Source organism: Dendrobium catenatum, unplaced genomic scaffold (assembly GCF_001605985.2).
Source record: "Dendrobium catenatum unplaced genomic scaffold, ASM160598v2 fragScaff_scaffold_390, whole genome shotgun sequence".
NCBI classification, from domain to species: domain Eukaryota; kingdom Viridiplantae; phylum Streptophyta; class Magnoliopsida; order Asparagales; family Orchidaceae; genus Dendrobium; species Dendrobium catenatum.
The window spans coordinates 4,374,436-4,395,912 of record NW_021318852.1 but is presented as its reverse complement, the minus strand read 5'-3'; the positions used below and the strand labels follow the sequence as shown (position 1 = coordinate 4,395,912).

The 21,477-nt window shown below is 33.8% G+C and overlaps 1 protein-coding gene across 1 annotated transcript in view; it reads right to left on the bottom strand.

Moving 5' to 3' along the window:
- The window catches only part of LOC110107793 (probable 28S rRNA (cytosine-C(5))-methyltransferase), a 35,424-nt gene that overhangs the window by 5,845 nt on the left and 8,102 nt on the right, over window positions 1–21,477 (bottom strand). Inside the window, exons 5-6 of the mRNA XM_020838171.2 lie at window positions 7,204–7,291; window positions 2,200–2,286 (exon numbers count right to left, since the gene is read on the bottom strand). Coding sequence (XP_020693830.1) covers window positions 2,200–2,286; window positions 7,204–7,291 — 175 coding nt within the window. The remainder of the gene's footprint in view (window positions 1–2,199; window positions 2,287–7,203; window positions 7,292–21,477) is intronic.

Genomic DNA, 21,477 nt, shown 5'->3' with positions numbered 1-21,477 from the left:
TTGGTTGCTACTTCATCCCGTAGCCGAAGACTCTGTGAACATCTTCGTGCATGTTGGTATAAAACACAATAACCAAAAAGCCTCAAAATCTCATTTGTGATGAGTTTTTTTAGGAGTCTTGTACACACTTTTTTAACATAACTAAAGGAAAATCATCAATGACATTTGCAATGCAATTAGTAAACCTACAAAATCCATTGGCGACATATTTGGTACGGTGAGTGTAGCTCCATACACATTTTTCTTAGCATAGTGGAAAAAAGTTCATTAGCAACATCCCGGATGAAACCAATAGGCGACGCATTTGGTGCGGCGAGTGGAGCCATGTATACATTTTTCTTAGCATAGAGGGAGAAAACTCGTCAATGACATTTGCGATGTCGCGGGTGAACCCGTTGGCGATGCATTTGGCATAGCGAGTGCAGCCTCGTACGTGCTTTTCTTAGCGTGACAAGAGGAAGCTTGTCAACCAACCCCATTTGCGATGCGTTTAGCACAGTGACTGAAGTCCCATACATTATTCTCTTAGCGTGGCAAGAGAAAGCTCATTAGCAACTTTTGTAGTGCGATCGAGAAATTTACTTGATGCAAATTATCGTGTAAGTATCCTATAACGTGCCTTTCTTAGCGCAATGAAATTTTAAGAATTTTGGATGTGGTTTTGTATGACACCGACCATATAAGCCTTTTTAGACAAGGTGGGCAAGCTCAAACTCCCCATAGATTCTCCCTAAGCGAGGAATATATCGAGAGGCTATCAGAATGTTGATTTAACACATGCTAAAAAGTGCACACCAGGAACTTAAAACTAGCAAAATGCGTCTAAATGAAATGAGAAACACAAAGTTAAATACTTAAAATGTAATGAATGCAGCTCTAGGAGAACAAAATATTACATACTAATAAATGAAAAATATATAACTAATAGGAATCATGCAAACTTGCAAGCTCACGAAGAACATGAATAAAGCTCAACTACTACTATCAAAAGCTCTAAAAGACTCAAACCAATAAACTCAATTGAACCCAAGAGATGTGAGAAATAGACTATCTCCCCTCCAAATTTATAGGGGAGAAGTAAGCTCCAGTGATATCCGCATCATAAAAACATAATCATCTTTAACATTAAACGGACAAATGACAATTGTTAAATAAAAAATTTAAAAAATTGCAAAGCATGAGTGCAAAAAATAAAAAATTAAGATATTTTTGACGCTTACATGAGTTTAATGAGACAATCTCAAATTTTGATGTGCAACATCTCAAAATTTGTGCAAAGATTGCGTAGGCGGGTAAAATAATCAAATCTGAATATTTTCAAATCATATGCACACATCACGAGGCAGCGTTCAAATTCCCATATCTCCTTCCTTACCCCTCATCCTACTCTTTCGCTTGTCTGATAGCCAATTTGGACCCTCAGGTCAATTTAGATCATCTTCAACTATCAAGCTTACGTCTGTGTTTAGATATGTCTTGGCCATTGTCTCATTGAATCTTATGGTTCTTGTATGTATGTTAGTTATTCAGTTTTTTTATGTTATTTGTCCGGTTATGATAAACGACTAGGATTAATGTCACTTTGTCATTAAAGTAATTTCAAAAATTGCTTCTTTATTTTCAGGTAGTTTTGTTATTAGGAATAAGGTCTACTAATGTAAATAATAGCCATGATCACATAATTAAGAATTAAAGTTTCTCTTTCAGTAAAGGATTCCTGCAGTTATTGATCATTCTCTACTAGTTGCATGCCTGATGACTCTTTCCCCCTAGATACTGTACCAAGAAACTAAGGTTGCGTACCAGAGTAGCTTTAGGGCATGTTACAAGGTTTTCTGTAATTCTTTTTTTTTTTTTTTCATCATTTTCTTCCACCTATCCAATTTAAATATGTAGGTGTGAAAAGAAAATTTCAAACAGATCTTAAACAAGATGCCTCGTAATGGTGGATAAAGAAATAGCATGGAGAAGTTGCACTCCAGCTGCCCACCTTTCTGCACCAGTATGGCGGAATCTAGAGATACTTTTGGCATAATATTCTTAAAATTACGAAGTTAAAAAAACAAATAAAGACATGTACAGCATGGGTAAAGAAAGAATAATAAGAAATAAATTAATAACAAGTTTCCAGGCAATATCTATAAAATAACCACAAGATTCATAGAAATAAAGTTCAGCATGGGCCTTTTGGGAACATACAGGATAATGCATGAGCAAGAGCCTTCTTTTGAAAAGCTGCAAGCTTCCTCACCCGGGGACCATTGGCGGCAGCCTCATCTTGATGATCTATCACATCCAAGGATGACAGTGTCAAATGAAAGAGAAATCCTTAAAAGCAGGGATGACCATCAAACAGTGAGCACATATTAATACTTATTAGCACATAATTTTCCTGAGTATTAAATGCTTGAAGTTGAAGTTTCAAGAAATGAAGAAAATAGAAGATTAAATAGATTCTGATGAGGACATCAATAGGAAATCTTGGCACGTCTATCACAGGAGCCTTTATTTATGATTTATTTCATGTATTTCATTTTCTTATTTCATGTTATGTTGAGAGACTTTCCCATTTTACTCTTATGTTGAATTATTTGTGTGTTGTAGCCTAAGGGGCTTTTTAGTCTTTTGAGTCTTCTTGTTTTGAGGCCTATATATTGAGGCCCTGGGCTATTCTATGGATATGATGATTATGATGAATGAGACTTCAATTTTTTCTGAGTTATGTGTGTGTTTAAGTCTTCTTGAGAGAAGAGTGAAGTTCCTAGGAGTATGGCAAAGAAACACCCAACAACCATTGTCGTGGCAATGTTCTTAGCTTTATCCTATCTCCTCTCTCACCCCCATCCTCCTTCCAAACAGCCCACCAAGCACTCCAACCTTCAAAACAGCCAACCGAATATTCCAATCATTCCCAAGCAACCACCGAGCCTTCCCACCCTTCAAAAAGAGGGCTGACTCCTTTCCTTCCCCTCCACAGCCAACCGAGCCTGCCTCCCTCTTCCGAACAGCCAGCCAAACTCCTTGCTGCTTTCCCTTGGCCAGCCAACCTTCCCCCTTGCCTCTTGGTATTCCCTCCACCTTTTCCCCTCCCCAATTATTAACTCCAATTAATTAAAGCTTTTCTCATTCCCATAGTTGCTGCCTTTTCCCCTTCCCAACCCTCATTAACTTCATTTAATTAAAGTCTTTCCTATTCCCTAGTTGCCACCTTTTCCTCTTCTCAATCCTCATTAACTCCACTTAATTAAAGCCTTTCCCAATACCATAGCTGCCTTCTCCCCTTCCCAACCCCCATTAATCTCCCCTATTGTTGTCCACTCTACTCTCCATTAATTCCCAAAGCCATTGCCCACTCCTACACACTTATTTACCTCCAAGTAGCCATCCATTTTTCCCTTCCTCCATGAATGGCTGGTCCCAATTTGAATCATGGATTCATTTTTTATGATCAAGGCCTAGTGGATGTGTTTTATTCTCCTTTCTTCGACATCGACTTTGGGAACGACCATACTATCGAGGAATAAGTTGATCAGGTTCTCTTCCCCCTTGCAACCGCCATTGATCAGTGATGTCTTCCCGTTTAGTGGCAACTCTCCCACCGTCCACTTGTCACCTCTTTCCCGGGTAACCCTTGAACAAAACTTTAAGTGCTTGCTTCTTAGTAACATCATTAATATTGTGTCAAGTTTTCTCCCGCTGAAATTCTCAAAGAGTGTGAGTGAAAGAATTTCATTGTGACTGTTTTAGTTGTTAATTGTGGGAATTCTGTTAGTTGCAAATAGGTATTTAGTGTATTCTCCTACTCTATTTGTAACCACATGTATTGTCTAATCACCAACTAAGAAAGTCTTAAAACCAGCTCTTGTGAAATGTTAATTTTATAATTGGTAAGCTTGTCAATACTTATTAATCCCAAACAATTCATGCATCTAATATATGTTTCACATCAGATTCCTTTTGTCCATATCACTACATGTCTAATACTATTATACTACAACAACTACAACAACAACAACACAACATCGAGCTTTTATTCCATTACGTGCGGTCGAGTACATGAAACATTTTTCTCCATTGTGTCCTATCAAGAGTCAATTCTCATTTAAATCTAATTAAAGAAGGTCATTTTTAACACTTTATAACAAAATCTTTTTAGGCCTACATCTACCTTTCTTAACATAAACCAAACCTAATACACCTACTCTTCTGACCGGGTCATCAGAAGGCCGACATTTTATGTGACCAAACAATCTCTAAAGTGACACACTCTAATCATATCTATCACTGAGGCTACTCCAACCTTTTCACGTACATACTCCTTTCACATTCTATCTCTAAAAGTAAATATATTTATCCACATGAATATCTCATCTCTGCAACAGTTAACTTAATTTTAAGCTTATTTTTTAATAGCCAATATTCTACGACATAAAGCATTGTAGGTCTCACCACTATCTTAACGAATTTTCTCTTAAGTTTGGGAGGTACTTTTCTATCACACAATAAGCCTGACCCATTCCTCCACTTCAATCATCCAACTAAAATTCTATTAATAATATACTATTCTATTTCACCATCACTTTGAACAATAGACCCGAGATATCTAAAATGTGTACTCTCTTTAATGACTTGATCGTCCAAAGTAAAAATTCTCCCACTAGATCTATTTCTACTAAAATTACACTCCATGTATTCGGTTTTAGATCTACTCAAACGAAAACCTTTAGACTCTAAGATTGACCTATATAATTCAAGTTCTCCTTCAACTCCCTCTCTAATCTTATCAACAAAAAGAATACCATTAGCAAAAAGCATACACTAGGATACATCCTCTTGCAAATTTCCAGTAAGAGCATCCATGACTAAAGCAAAAAGATATGGACTTAAAATTGATCCTTGATGTAATCCAACTGAAATAGAAAAAAACTTGGTCAAACCACTGTGTTTGAACACAAGTAATATCTCCTACATACATATCTTTAATGACTTAAATATAAGCATTATTAACTCTTTTCTTTTCTAGAATTCTCTAGTGCACTTCTCTTAAAACTTTCCAATATGCTTTCTCTAAATAAAGAAATATCATATCTAGATCATTATTATTCTCTCTATACTTCTCCATCAAACCTTTCAATAAATGTATAGCTTCCATAGTAACCTACCCAGCATGAATCCAAATTGATTTTAAAAAACATTAGCATCACATAGTAACCTATGCTCAATTACTCTCCCATAATTTTAATGAATGTCCAATACTATCATGCTAATCAACAATATTTGTCAATGTACTAGAATTTTCGCATTCATCAAATTCAAATTAACTTCTGAACTAACCATATAGCTGAATTTCATTTCAAAGGCAACGATTTAGTCAAGAAATTAAATCAACTAAAACCAATCATTCATGATGTGAGATTACTTAAATTAGAACAAGAGATAGCCAGTCTCGGCAGCGCAAACAAATAATAAGAGGATAGCGTTTTTTTAACCATAACTAGCAGAGTTCCCGTACCCAAACTGGATGTGATCAATATTTTAATTTTAAATATTAAATCTTATTATAAGTTGAATGTTGTGTTAAATTATATATTATATTTATTAAATAGAGAATCTTGATTGATATAAAATGAACACTAATTCATTAGAAAGGATTGTTTTAAAAGAAACGCTTAAATTACATTAGAAATGAAAAGGGGTTCATTTTTATTAAATTGAGATATTAAACAGCAAAAAAAATCCAAATTATTAAAACCAACAAACATTTATTAGAATGATATTAAAAAATGAGTAAATCGATGGTCACTAAGAGATTCTATGCATGACAGAACTCATTTATATTAAATTAGAATATTGAGCAATAAAAATAACATATGTATTGCTGCAAATCAACCGTTATTAGTATAACAGAAACATTACAAGATGGCAAATTAAAAAATTCCGTACAGAATTATATATATTTTTATTAATTTATAAAAAAATATTATTTTGTTTAAAATTTAGGAATTCTAGTAAGATATATATATATATATATATATATATATATATATAATACAAATTTTTTTATTATTAAAAATTTAAAACATGCCTTAAATTACAGAAATTGTAAATAAAATATGACATCAGTCTAAATCATTGAAATTAAACAAATTAAAAATTAATTATATTAGTTATTTAAAACATCAAAACTTTCTTAATTTTAAACTTATCAAAGAAATAAGGTATTTAAAAATTATAAATCGAGCATTAAATAATTCTAAATTATTCAAATTAAACATATCTTAAAATGTAAATGTTTCCTTTTATTTTAAACTTAAAGTTCTAGTAAATTCTTAGTTAACTGAAATATTCAGAGATTCTGTACGAAAAATAAAAAAATACGTGCCATTACTTATCTTTACAGAAAATTGTGGCCAATTCATTTATTTTAGTTATAAATACATGATTAAATTTTTTAAGGTCTAAAATGAATGAATGGTAATGATTTTTACGTGGTGTCAAAGGCCTTTTTAATAGCAGTATAAATAATAAGTGTATATCCATAAATTTGCCAATTACAGCTTCAAATGATTAAGGGTGATTTTACAATCCAGAAGGAGACAAGTAGACGAATATGTAATATAATCACATGCACATGTGTAAGCTTCGAACAATAACTAAGTCCACTGCTTTGATAATGAACAACATAAACTTTTATTCTCGTGAAAGTGCAATCAATAGTTTTTTTATCACAATTTTACGCTTGGATGTGATTATATGCTTCATGTTCTGATAGACTTGGAATAAAAATTAACCTTAACCAACAATCTAATGGATCAAACCCTGTTCACAAAATCCGTGCCAACTAAGGCTTTGTTTGGGACGGCTTTTTTATTGCTTCTTAAAGCAGCTTTCTAGTTTAAAATTTTTTATTTTTAAACTAGAAAGCTGCTTTAAGAAGCAGTAAGAAAGCCGTCCCAAACGAAGCCTTAATATGAGATCAAGCATTGGCAGCATCTAAGGAGATCGCAATCCTAATACATAAAATTGTGCTAGCAATGGTCATGTATGCCAGGTAAACCTGTAATTCATCCTAAATAGTGGAAAACCTAGGCTGATAAGCTAAACAGAGGCATGACAGCATGCACGCCACACGACAAAGACAAGCAAGTGAAAAACAAATAGAAATTGCTAAGATGAAACATGAAAATGGATAGTGACTTCAACCTGTTGAATATGATGGGAGTAGATGATCTAATCTTTCAGCAGAGGTTCCAGATCCAGAGCAGGAAGGATCCAACAGAATGGCGCGGACCTGCACGGATGAATGTTGAAGCATGTTCACAGAATGCAAGTTGTGCTGGCTCAGTAAAAATGAAATCTTCACATATTTTACTGTTGCTTTAAATTACATATGTAACCAACGTTTTGTTCTTTTAAATGAGTTCAGCAGAATAATCATACTCTAATGCCAGTTCACACATATTATATAACTTTAAAAAAGCATCCCCTATCATCTACTAATCCTATCCACATTAGTCAAATTATATAACTGTTTAAGAAGTTTATCTAGTTCCACTAAAATCTCAGCTCCATATATAGATTTACGGATGTAGCCAGGTAATTATATGCAAGGAGATTATGTTATGTTGATAGAAGATTACGAAATCTATGTCAAGAATTCATAAAATAATCCCAGTTCAACTTTTGCTAGTGCTTGGGAGTTCCAAAAAAAAGATGCACCAAGATCTACCTAACTTACGACGGTAAATGAGAAACGGTTAGCTAGAATATCACCTAGTCACATCCCAAAACGTAACTCAATTGTTATGAGAATGATCCAGAAGATACTCAAACAATTTAGGTTAAATTATAAATGAGTAAAAATTTAAAATAGTCCCACACTATTAGTAAATGCTCAATTTAGCATCTGACTTTTATAATGACCCAATATAGTCCCACGACTAGTAGAAATATCTCAATTTGATCTCATTGCCAAAAGAAACAGTTATAGTTAAACCTAATCGTTAAATATGATATTTTGGATATTAGGGTATGTGTGAGATTATATTATTATTTTTATATATTTTATCATTTATCATATTAAAAAAGTTAAAAAAAAAATCATAATAAAAGTTATCCACAATTATTAATTATTCATTCTTGTTATTTAGTTGGTTAATTTCTATTATGATTTTTGTATTTATTTTTAATATGACAAATGATAAAATATATAAAAATAATAATATAATCTTACATAAACCCTATACCCAAAATGCCCACATATTTAACTTAGAGGTTAATTTCAACTGTTACTTTTAACATATAAATCAAATTGGGACATTTTCTAATAGTCAAGTGACTATATTGGGTTATTATAAAAGTCTAGAACTAATTTGGACATTTATTAATAATCATGAGACTATTTTGAGATTTTACTCCATAATAAATAGATGGCTACGTTGAATTAGCAAATTATTTGCATTAATTATGTTAAGAAACAATGGGATAATGCAAACACATTAATCCAGTTATATCCCAAACACATTACAAAAACTAACACCAAAGGGAACATTCAAAACTATGCAACACAAATATCAAGTAGATTAATGAGGCAATACAAGAAGCTATAAAAGCGGGCACAAAAAAGGTTACAAGCAAGTGACTTAGATGGCAACACAAAAAGTTTCAAGAAGAAATATAAAAAGAATAGAATAACAAAAGGGCAACCATGCTTAGCTAGTCAAGGCATTCCTCATCAAGGAAGGGATTTGGCCCGTCTCTCTCTTTATAAAAAAAAAATATATATATGCCTTTATGGTTAAGGTACGTAACCAATATGTTAGGCAAGGTATAGAAATTTAGAGTCTAATCAAATTAGATGCATTAAAAAATAAAGAAAATAAGATCTTAACTAAGATGAAGACATAAATACAACAACAAAAACATCAAGCCTTTATCCCACTGCGTGGGGTCGGCTACATGAATCCATTTTCGCAATTATGTCCTGTTAAAAGTTAAATTTGCATTTAAACCTAATAAAGAAAGATCATTTCTAATATTTTCTAACCAAGACTTTTTAGCTCTACCTCTACCTTTCTTAACATAAGTCAAATCTAAAATCTCAACTTTTCTAATCGGGTCGTCGAAAGGCCTCCGTTTAATGTGACCAAACCATCTAAGGTGACTCTCTCTAATCTTATCATCCATTAGAGCTACTCCAACCTTTTCACGTATATGCACATTTCGTATCCTATCTCTAAGGGTAAAGTCACTCATCCTGTAATATCAAAATCTGCTCCAGGATCGTCCAGGACGATCTGGGATCGTCCTGGAGGGACGATCAGTTGAGATTTGCTCCAGAATTTGCCCAGATTTGTTCCAGGTGTTTTTCTGTAGGCATCGTCCAGGCCGATCGAGGCATCGTCCAGGCCGATTTGCGCATTGCAGGTCTCACCACCATCTTATAGAATTTTCCATTAAATTTGAGGGGGTACTTTTCTATCGCACAACAAGACAGATGTATTCCTCCACTTCAACCATCCAACATGACTTCTGCTGATAATATCCATTATCTATTCCACCGTCACTGTGAACAATAGATCCAAGATATAAAAAACGTGCTCTTATTAATAACTTGATCGCCCAAAGTCACAATCCTCTCACTAGGTCTATTGCTACTAAAATTACACTCCATATATTCAATTTTAGATCTACTCAAGCAAAAACCTTTCGACTCTAAGATTGACCTCCATAATTCAAGTTTACCTTCAACTCCCTCTCTAGTCTTATCAACAAGAAAAATTTCATCAGCAAAAAGCATAAACCAAGGTACATCCTCTTGCAAATGTCTAGTGAGAACATCCATAACTAAAGCAAAAATGTATGGACTTAAGGCTGATCCTTGATGTAATCCAACCGAAATAGGAAAATACTTGGTCAAGCAACCTTGTGTTTGAACACAAGTAATAGCTCCTGCATACATATCTTTAATGATTTGAATATAATCATTATTTACTCCTTTCTTTTCAAGAATTCTCCATAGCACTTCTCTTGGAACTTTATCATATGCTTTCTCTGAATCAATGAATATTATATGTAGATCTCCTTATTCTCTCTATATTTCTTCATCAAACCTCTCAATAAATGTATGGTTTCTATAATAGACCTACCCGGTATGAATCCATATTGATTTTAAGAAACATTAGTATAACGCCGCAACCTACACTCTATAACTCACTCCCATAGTTTTAAAGTATGACACATTAACTTAATTCCTCTATAATTCGCACACTCCTATGCATCACATTTATTCTTAAAAATAGGAATTAACACACTCATTCTCCAGTCATCTAACATCTTTTTAGTCTTCAAAACATTATTAAAACGTTTAGTAAGCCAAGCATTTCCACATCTCCTAAGCATTTACACATCTCTATTGGAATATCATCAGGTCCAACAGCTTTTCCACACTTCATTTTCTTTAAAACCTCTCTAATTTTGATTTTACTAATACGCCAATAAAAGAAAAAAAATTATTTTCATTTAGGGTGCTAAAGTCACTAAAGTAAATTGTATTTTCACATTCTTCATTAAAAAATTTAGCAAAATATTTCATCCACCTTTGTTGAATATCATCTTCTAAGAAAAGTACTTCTTTATATTCATCCTTAATACACTTCACTTGAACTAAATCATTACTACTACTATCCCTTTGTTTGACTAGCTTATACATATATCTTTCTCCGTCCTTAGTATCTAATCTATTATATAAATCATTAAATGCTAAGTTCTTTGCATCGCAAATAGCTTTCTTAGATTCCTTACAAGCCTCTTTATAGCTTCCCCAATTATCAGAATTTTTACATCTAAACTAATTTTTTTAATAAATCTTCTTAATTTTTTTTTTCTTGCACATTTGGATTCCACCACCAACTATTTTTATTATTAAGAGTTTTTTCCTTTGAAACTCCAAGCATATCTTTTATAATATTCTTAATATCACTAGCAACTTTTTTCCACATAACATTTGCATCCTCATGCATAGACAAAATCTTAAAATCTAAGATCTTACTCTCAAAAATACTTTGTTAATATTCTTTAAATGCCTCCATCTAATATTTGAAAACTGTTTTACTTTATTTTTTTATCTTCCCCTTTATCTTAAAGTCAAAAACTAATAATTAATATTGAGTACATAAATTTTCACTCATAATACCTTTACAATCTTTGTAATCTAAACAATCTAATTTTCTTATAAGAAAATAACCAATCTGCATTTTACTATATCCATTTTTATAAGTGATAAGATGTTCATTTCTTAAATAAAGTATTACCTATTAAGAAATCATAAACTAAAAAAAAATCTAATATGGTCTTACCAACTTCATTTGTCATTCCAAACCCATAGCCACCATGAATGCCTTTAAAATCATCTACCTCTCTATCAACATGTCCATTTAAATCTTCTCCAATAAAAACTCTTTCTTCAAGATGTATATTTTGTATTAATTTTTCTAAGTCATTACAAAATTTTAATTTTGAACCCATATTTAAACCTACTTGAGGAGCATAAACACTTATAATAGTAACAATCTTAGCATCAACAATATATAATCTTTAAAACTATAATTCTATCTCCAATTCTATTAATTTTTATAATATTATCCTACAAACTTTTATCTATAATCACACATACACCATTTCTAGTACGACTCATACTCGAATACCATATTTTATATTCTAAACTATCAACGTCCTTAGCCTTCTCTCCAACCCATTTAGTTTCATGAATGCATATAATATTTATCTTCCTATGAATCATAATATCTATTAATTCCATTAATTTTCTTGCAAGGGAGCCTATATTCCAAGTTTCTATCATAATTTTAGTTTCATGGACAAGCTTTCTTGCCCACATCCGTCCTTGATGTGAGAACCCTAGCCTATTTAACACTACACCCGGGCACCGATGCAGCGGCCCTTGCACACTTGTCACTGTATTCAAGCCATACAGCGTGTCGCTTCCAGTGGACATCCTAGTATTAACACAATTTTTTTATAGGATTCATGTCATGATTATTCCACAAATTTTACACTAACTGTCGACTAACTAACGCAACCCTCCAGTTTTTCCATCTAAGACTTGGGACCTGGCAACAACAGTGTTTAAGATGAAGACATAAATAAAAGATGAAAATGTTATTGGGGAAATATTAAAAGGGAATTTTAAAAAAATTAATTTAGAAAAAAAAATTAAAAATAAATAATGAGCTATATGATAAATTGATCCAAAAAAAAGTATGAAGTTAACTTTGAAAAAGATGATAAAGGTAAAATTAGGTCCATGTGAGATACATACTAGGAGTTGAAAAGTTAAGAATATATTTAGGGGTTTGGAGGTAAAACATTTTCATAACAATATTCAAGAATATAAGAATTGTTCTAGGTTTATCATAAGGTATAAAATTCATGATTCATACAATAGTTTTATGGAAATAGTAACGGAAAAGAGACTCAAAAAATTTATGCCAATTTGAGTGCTAAGAATATCCACAATGAAAGCTACCTTTGTTTTAAAACAATTAATAGAAAAATAAAGAGTAGAGAAATAAGGAATTTCAGCATGCTTTTTATTACCCTTGAAAAGGCATATGACTGAATGCTATGACAATTGATTTAGCGCATTCCAGGAAAGAGGAATATGTCCAAAGGTATGTTGAAGGAATTAAGGACACCTATGTTGGAGAGTTAATTAGTATTATAAATTATTATGAAGCAGCAAAACGAGTTTCTGATTGTGATAGAATTAGATCAAAGATTAACATTAAGTCGATTTCTTCTATATTGATTATAGAAATTGTTGGAGGATGCCAGATGATGGATCTATAAATGGAAAGTGGCTAGCTACAAGAGGTCGACAGACACAACTATAATTGCAAGTGGACAACAATCAATGAAAAAAAAAATAGCAAGAACTCACATGAAATCTTTATAAGAAAGAACAGCTACTAAATACTGCCTGACCAAATCAAGGAACAATGTATCCCACGAATCAATGGGGAGATGAAGGAAATCTAAAAAAATTGATGTTCTGAGGATTCAAGGATAACTTGGGAAATATTTTTTATCTATTGTAATTATTACTCTTTCTTAAGGGATATAGCTTCCTAAAATTTTTTTGGCAACTCTATCAATAGATAGCCCTTGAATATATAATAAAGCAAGCAAGCATTTGCCATTCTCCTATCTTCCACATGGTATCCAAGCTCAAGTTTAGGGTCCTAGTTTCCAACATTATTTTCAAACTAAATTCCTTACTTTTTTCCATGTATGAAAGTTGTAATTTCTCCCTTGAATCATTTATCTGATGCATCTTGGTATCAAAAACAGTAACAAACTCTAAGAGATTCAACACAAAAATAGACTTATATTGATATAAAACCAAGTACGAACAAAGCAAAATACAATGGCCCTCTTTCGAGAGGAGGACCTTCTTTCGCAAACCCTAAATGCCGCTAGGATCCCTCACAAAAAGAAAACTACAGCAATCTTAAATCAAATTCTCCATACAAAACTTAACATAAACCCTACTACTTCTAACAAATAATAAACAATAAATTCCAAAATAGTGCTCCCCCAATTCCCTCTCAAATTAGCCCATAAATCAGCCCCCAAAATCAGCTCTCTTCAATTAGAAAATATCTCCAAATTAATCTCCTCAAATTTAGCCCCCAAATAAGCCTTCTTTCCTTACTAATTTCCTTCTCCCATTTGAATTCAAATCAGAGATCTTTACCTCCTTAATTTCCTCCTTAATTACTCTCCTAACATAATGAGTTATTGCATTTTTGGGCCCCACAAGAGAGGATGAAATCTCCCTGGATTTGGTTTCAGGTTCCACACCCTCCAACACTTGTTGGGCCGGCCAGTCTAGCCTCCCTTTGCTTGCAGCCGTAACAATACTTTCCCCCCAAAGACGCACATTGTCCTCAAGGTGAAAGGATGAGATACTGTTCATGGTCTTCAGCTGCTAAGTTAGTGGCTATATTATCGTCCACTGGAATCAAGCTAGAGCTTTCTCCTCCAAACATAGCCCTGTAGTCATAAATTTCTCCTTCTCATTCAAACCATTCACCATGAAATACATATTTCCTCCGTACATCCAGCATCCTCAACTTCCTAATCCTAGAATCGAAACCACCCCCAAAGCTTCTTCCTCCTCCAGTGTAGTGGTTGTCGTGATTCCTCCATGTTTCCCCCTGTATCAAAGGTGGGACTCCCACCTTTCTTCCATCAGTTTTTATATAACACGATCCCATGGTTCAGCTTGATCCCCTTCATCTCTTGTCGCCACTCCCCTTGATCAAAATGTCTCCAATAATGATCGGTCACCCCATCACCTCCACCGCACAATTCCCTCCTTGATATCTCCTCTTCTGGAAACCTTGATCCACCCTTTATTGGAGTCCAAGTAGGAGACTCTCGATGGAAAAAAAGGAGATTCTTGATGAATGAAACTCTCCTCGTTGAACCCCTTCCACTGATATCTTTTAGATTCGCCAAGGGAATCCCAATCAAATCTTGGTTATGGTTAGTAATTGAAACCACCGATGGAGTTTTGGATTGCATCTTCATGAGTTTCCTTAACATCTTTTCTATCCCTACAAATTGGTTCTCCATCTAATTCTCCACAATTAAAAACTTCTCCTCCATGTCGGATTTGAATTGCTCTATTTTGAATTTCAATGCATCTACTTTCTTTGTTGTCATCTCTCCAAAAACCTCGCTAAGATACCAATTTGATGTGCCTTGGTGTCAAAAACATCAAAAAACTCCAAGAGACTCAATACAAAAGTATATTTATATTGATAGAAAACCAAATACGAACAAAGCAAAATACAATGGCCCTCTTTTGAGAGGAGCACCTTCTTTCCCAGACCCTAGACGCCGTTAAGATCCCTCACAAAAAGAAAATTACAGCACTCTCCAAACAAATTCTCCATACAAAATATAACATGAACCCTACTACTTATAGCAAACAATAAACAATAAATTCCAAAACAAACATCCTCCAATTCCCTCTCAAATCAGCCCCCAAATCAGCTCACTTCAATCAGGAAATACCTCCAAATTAATCTCCTCCAATTCAGCCCCCAAATCAACATTCTTTACTTATTAGTTTCCCTATCTTATTTGAATTCAAATAGGAGATCTTTCCCTCCTTAATTCCCTCCTTAATTACTCTCCTAACATAATGATTTATTACTTTGTTGGACCCCAAAAGAGAGGCCGAAATCTCCCTGGATTTGGTTTCAGGTTCTGCCCCCTCCACCGCCAATTGGGCAGGCTGGTCCAGCCTTCCTTTGCCTACAGTCGTAACACTACAATGAAAGATCATAACTATACGAATACAATCAAAAGAGAACTCTAAGAGTTACAAACCTCACATCAAGGGATGGAAGAATTCTATCTAAAGTGCTCTCAGATCATAATGAATTTCTGAGAGGTAAAGGAAAACTCCACTTAATTGATCCTTCCCTTAGATCTTAGAGATCCAATGTTTACACTGTGGAATGAAGGAAATTTCATGATCATATCATGATATGAAATTCCACGCTACCTAAAATCAATAGGTCTTATATGTTCCTCGCAACAACAAATAAAATCTAAAAAGTTGTGAGACAAACATACTCAAATATCAAGAATACTACTCTCATAAATGAGATCAAACAAAACTCTCAACTACCAAGCATGATAACCTATATGTTATTGAACACTCTAATGCAATGACGGTTTTATGGTTAGAATTAGATTACTGAAAAGATCTTAAGATGAAATGAGTAGGGGTATTAATATTTGATCTGACCTAAAAACCCAACCCAAACCTGACCCGAAAATTTCTGGTTCGGGTGAACCCAAAATTTTTTGACTGATTGTAAACTCGGGTAGAGGTTCGAGTCAATCTGAAAACCCAAAATCAATCAGCCTAACCTGGGTCAAGCTCTCCCCTAGTCATGCTTGCTCGCACCCCGCGCTAGTGGCCTTACTCCCGTGCTCGCTGCCTTGCGCCCGCGCCCATGCCTGCACCCGTGCTAGCGCTCGCATCAGCAAGGCCACACCCTCGCTCGCGCTCCCCCACTTGCGAGCCTCCCCCCATCACCAACTCGTCCTCGCATTCTCGCCCCCTGCCTCGCCTACTTGCCCCCTGCCCACGTGCCCTTGCACTCACTCGCTCGTGCCTCATGGCCTAACAGTTAGTGGGTCGGGTTCAGGTCCAAATATCTAACCCGTTTTGCAATTCAGTCGGGTTCGGGTCAATTCCAGGTTTGACCCGAACACCCATTTTGACACCCCTAAAAATGAGATATTATGCTTTAATTCTAAAATATTATCTAGAAAGAGAAAGAATCATTGAGTTTCTTGTAGGTCTTAACATAGAATTTGATCAAATTCAAATTCAGATCTTTGATAAGCAGCTCATGCCCTCTCTTAATCAAGCAGCCTCCCTAGTACAAGGTGAAGAAGGAAGAAGGCTTGTAATATTTAAAACTAGCAACCACAGATAATCGAGGTGAAGGGCTAACATTCACTGATTCTTCCAAAAATGAAGTACAAAAAGCCACCAAAAAGATAACTTGTGGTGCAATTGCCGCAATAAGAAGGGGCACATCACAAAAACTATTGAAAAATCCATGAAACACCTCAAGGCCGAGTAGGTATAAAAAAATTCAATCAAAGGGTATGCTCATTTCAAAGAATTTGGCATGCTAAGGAACCTTCTCAAGTCTCTAGAAAAGCTATATGGGTCATATCTATAGCTCAAAATGGTGAAGCATCCCTTTTTTTTTTGTTTTTAATGCCTCAAATAATTCCTCCAATACTTGAGTAATTGACTCAAGTGCCATTGATCATATGACAAATTCAAGCAATATCTTCCAAACCTACTAACCATATCCTAACAATAGAAAAATCAAAGTAGCCAACATGTCTTCAATCATTGATACAGGACAAAGAAATAGTCCCATTCATTCATCACTTGCCCTCAATAATGTTATACATGTCCCTCATCTTAATGTAAATCTTTTATGTATTCACAAAATAGCCCATGATAAAATTGTAGAGTGGTATTCTTTACTAACTATTATTATTATTATTATTTGACCTAGCAACTAGAAAATGACTAGGCAAGACAAAAATGATGGGTCAATTCTTAATCGAAGCAACAATGGCTATAATAATCTTTCATCTATTTTCTTTGTTTATTTCTAATAAAGATACTATTTGAGATAATTATTATAGATTAGGTCATCCATCTTTTAAAATACTCAAATCTATGTTCTCATTAAAAAAATGTTGACATTAAAAAATATTATTCTAAAATTTGTGAGATTGTTAAACATAGTAAAATATCATTTCCTTAAAAGTAAAGCTAGATCATCTATACCTTCATGTTAATCCAATTCGATATTTAAGGGACCTTCAAAATGCATAATATCTTTGGAGGCAAAGGATTTATAACATTTATTAATGATAATACCCAAATGACATTGGCTTATCTTGTCAAACAAAAATTTAATGGCAATCGTATTCTCACAAAATTTATCACGATGATAAAAAATCAATTTAATGTCAAGATTAAAAAATTCAAAAATGATAATGCTCAGGATTATTTTAACTGGAATATATCGTACTTCTTCAATAAAGAAAGCATTCTTCGTCAACCTTAATGCTCAAACATCCCCACAATAAAATGGAGTGACTAAAAGAACAAATAAAATCTTGAGGTTACTAGAACTCTTCTCTTCTAAAATTAGATTTCTAAAGAATATTAGGGAGAAGCTATCCAAATCTCAAAATATTTGATTAATATGATATGTTCTAAAGTGATTGATTTCAACAATCCCGTAAATTATGTTCCTGAATCTTTTCCTACGCGTGATTCTTCACAAAATTTCTCCTGAAATATTTGATTGTCTTATGTACACATTCAGAAAGAAAAAAGGGGAGAATCAAATCTTAGAGCACCTAAGTGTGTTTTCTTAAGATATTCACATAATTAAAAGGATAATAAATGATATCATCCAACCACAAAAAAACTGCTCATATCAAAGGATGTCACTTTCAATGAAAAACAATTATTCTTTAGCCAGACTTATCTTCAGAAGGAGAACAGGCAAATTAAAGATATTCTCAGAAACTTGATACTTTTTCCTTAACTATTCAACTATTAATATACAGAAAGATAAGATCTTGATCCTACTAAGGTTAACACTCCAGTTACTAAACCTCTCAAAGTCTATACAAAACCAATAACGCCCATCCAAAGTCCCTTGCAAGTTCAAGACTCTAAACAAATGTCAATTGTCAAGTAACCTTTCTACCTCTCTTATCATTAACTTGATCATCAAACAATTGCTATACGAAAAATAGTTGAACTTTCCCTATTATATCCTATAGCTCAATACAAATCATTTGAAAACTATTCTGATGCGGACATCCGACGGTGGACGTTAATCAAAGGAAGAGACGAAGATCGACGGCCGAGGTCCCTCTATTTTATCTAAGTTTATTAATTGCATTTTTTTATTTAATTATGCATTTTCAATTTTTACCCTTACTTAAAGGTCTTGTCTTATGTAAGCCCAAGGGGCAAAGTTGTCTTTAGTTTCTTTTAAGGCCTATATATAGAGTCCCTTGCTCTTGTATTAGAATGATGTATTATTAATAAAAAAAACTTTCTGCACTCTTGTTCTTTGGGGAGAACTTTGGTGAGATCCCTATGTGAGGGAAGCGTGGCATCCACCAGCCGCACGAAGCATCCGGGCTCGTGGTTTGAAGTCCCTAGGTGAGGGCAACGCATTACCCACCGCCGTAGGAAGCGTCCGAGCTCGTGATTTATCTTCTTCTATAATTCCCCATCTTTTTTCTTCTAGCCGCTGCCCTAACCCCCTCCTCCCCTAAACGGTTTTCCCTGACCCTTCCAAAAGTCGCTGGGCACCTCCTCTCCTCCCTCCACCTAGTTGTCGGATCCCAAGTTCCACCATAATCCTAGCCATCAATTAAACCCCTAACCTTACTCCCAACCACCACCCAAACCCAAACCCTAGTCCTAGCCACCGACCACCCCTAACCCTACTCCTAAGCCGCCAGCCCCAAATCAACCCCTCTCCCTTTGCCTCCAAATGTCGAATTACTCTTTAAGTGCTTTCCTTATTGGATGCAAATCACAAAAGAGAAGTATTAAAATATGATTTCTTTTATTTGAAACTTGAAATTTCTTTCCTAATTTAACTTGTTCATTTTAGGACAATTATTTAAATCAAACCTATTTGAATTTCAAATAGGATTTGATTTGGGCCCTTTGATCCACCCCCAATCATCCCCATTAACGCTCCCCCTTGCATGGTCGGTCCCCTTGATCCCCATTCAATTACCCCATTAATGTTTTCCTAATTTAGAGTTTTCTAATTTGGAAGATCCTTCAATTCAAATTCAAACAAATTTGAATTTCAAAAAAAAATTTCCAAAATTAAAACAATCCTATTTTAGGAACTCACTCAATCCCAATCCCCTTGCCTCCAAAATTCAAACCACCCATCATTACTTTCCTTTCTCTACACAATCTCATTTGGAAAGCATTGATTTTAATTATTCAATCAATTTAGAATTTTGAAATACTTCATAAAATAAACAACCTATTTTAAGAAAGATTTTAAATCAAGTCCTAATCGATTTCAATTTGGATTTTATTTAAATCATTTTCCTCAATTAAGGGTCATTGATTAGGCAAGCTTTAAACTCACCCCCCCCCTAACCCTATGCCACCTCACCAAGTCGCCGGCCCCCCTCCTTTTATCTCTCTCTCTCCCCACATTAACTCCCCTCCTAAATACCTCAATCAAATCTCTCATTTAGGAATAATTTTCCTTTCCCTCCCTATTTGAAATTCAAAATTCAAAAACCGCTAATCCCTCCCAATCTAATCTGATTTCAAAACCTGAAATTAAAATCCCCCCTCCTCCATTCTACATCATATTCTATTACACATAAAGCCTTCCTTACAAACATTTACACCATTAAAACTCCATAAACCTCATTTGAAGCATTATGACACAAGAATTGGGAGAAAGCTGCAAGAGAAGAGATGAATACCCTAGATATAAACTACACAGGATGTAGTTTAGTTGCCTAAAGTAAAAATGATAGTGGGATGTAAGTGGATTTTTACATTACTAGAAAGATACAAAGGTAGGTTAATAACAAAAAATTTATAACCAATCCTACGGACTAGACTACGAGAAAGTATTTACTCATGTTGCTAATTTGAATATGAGTTATATACTTATCTCTTTTGTTGCTAGCTTCAATTATCAATATAATATAAAAAATGCCATTTTACGTGATAATGTTGAAGAAATTTTTATAGATCCCACTAGGATTCAACATTTTCTTTTAGAAATTAGGCATGTATAGTTGCAAACTAAAAAGGCACTACATGTGTTAGAACAATCTCCAAGGGCGTGGTTTTAAAAAATCACAAAAGCCATGAGTGGAATGGAATATAACCAAAGCGAAAGAGACCATACAATCTTTATGAAACACTCAATTAAATGGAAAGTATCAATTCCTATTTTATATTTTGATGATATAATTATTATAGGTGAGATAATGATGCAAAAAACCTATTGAATTTGAGATAAAAAAAAACTTGGCAAACTTAAATAGTTGGCATAAAAATAACTCAATAAAAAATATGGATATTTATCTGATGTGAAACGTAAATGAAAAACAGGAATTGCTTTTGGAAATTAATAATAATTTTGAAAAGCGTTGTCAATTATAAACCTTATGTTTCACCAAGTTAGATTCTTGAATTTTCAATTAGAAGTTATGTAATGGCATGCGGTTATAAATTAGAATAGAAGGATACTTTCAAATAACATAAAATAAATAAGTAAACCCAACATTTTAAAAGGCGAAATCGAGAATCGAGGCGTTCTGGCTAAGCGAGGCGAGGCGTAAGCCTCGAGGCGGATCGAGGCGTAAGCCTCAAAAATTATAAAAATAAAGCAATTTAAAATTATGAATAATGACAAAAATGTCAAAAAATAACAAAATATTACGTTAATTGTGAATTTGATGATTTGTTCTAAGATAACATTATTATATTACTGAAAAAGAAGATTTAAAATAAACTCACTTAAAAATAAAACATCCCTTTAGGATCAAGACCCAATGCAGGCTCATCATCACTTTGATTTTCTTCAGAAGAATCTTCATAATTAATGTCAAAGTCATCCTCAAACTCTTCCTCATCTATAATATTTTTTTCAGAAGAATCTTCATAATTAATGTCAAAGTCATCCTCAAACTCTTCCTCATCTATAATATTTTTTCCTTTATCCCCTATATCAGTTAATATTTCGTTAGCTCTAGAATGAAACAATAATAACATAAAAAAATAATTCATTATATTTAAGAATACCTTTGAATTTTTTT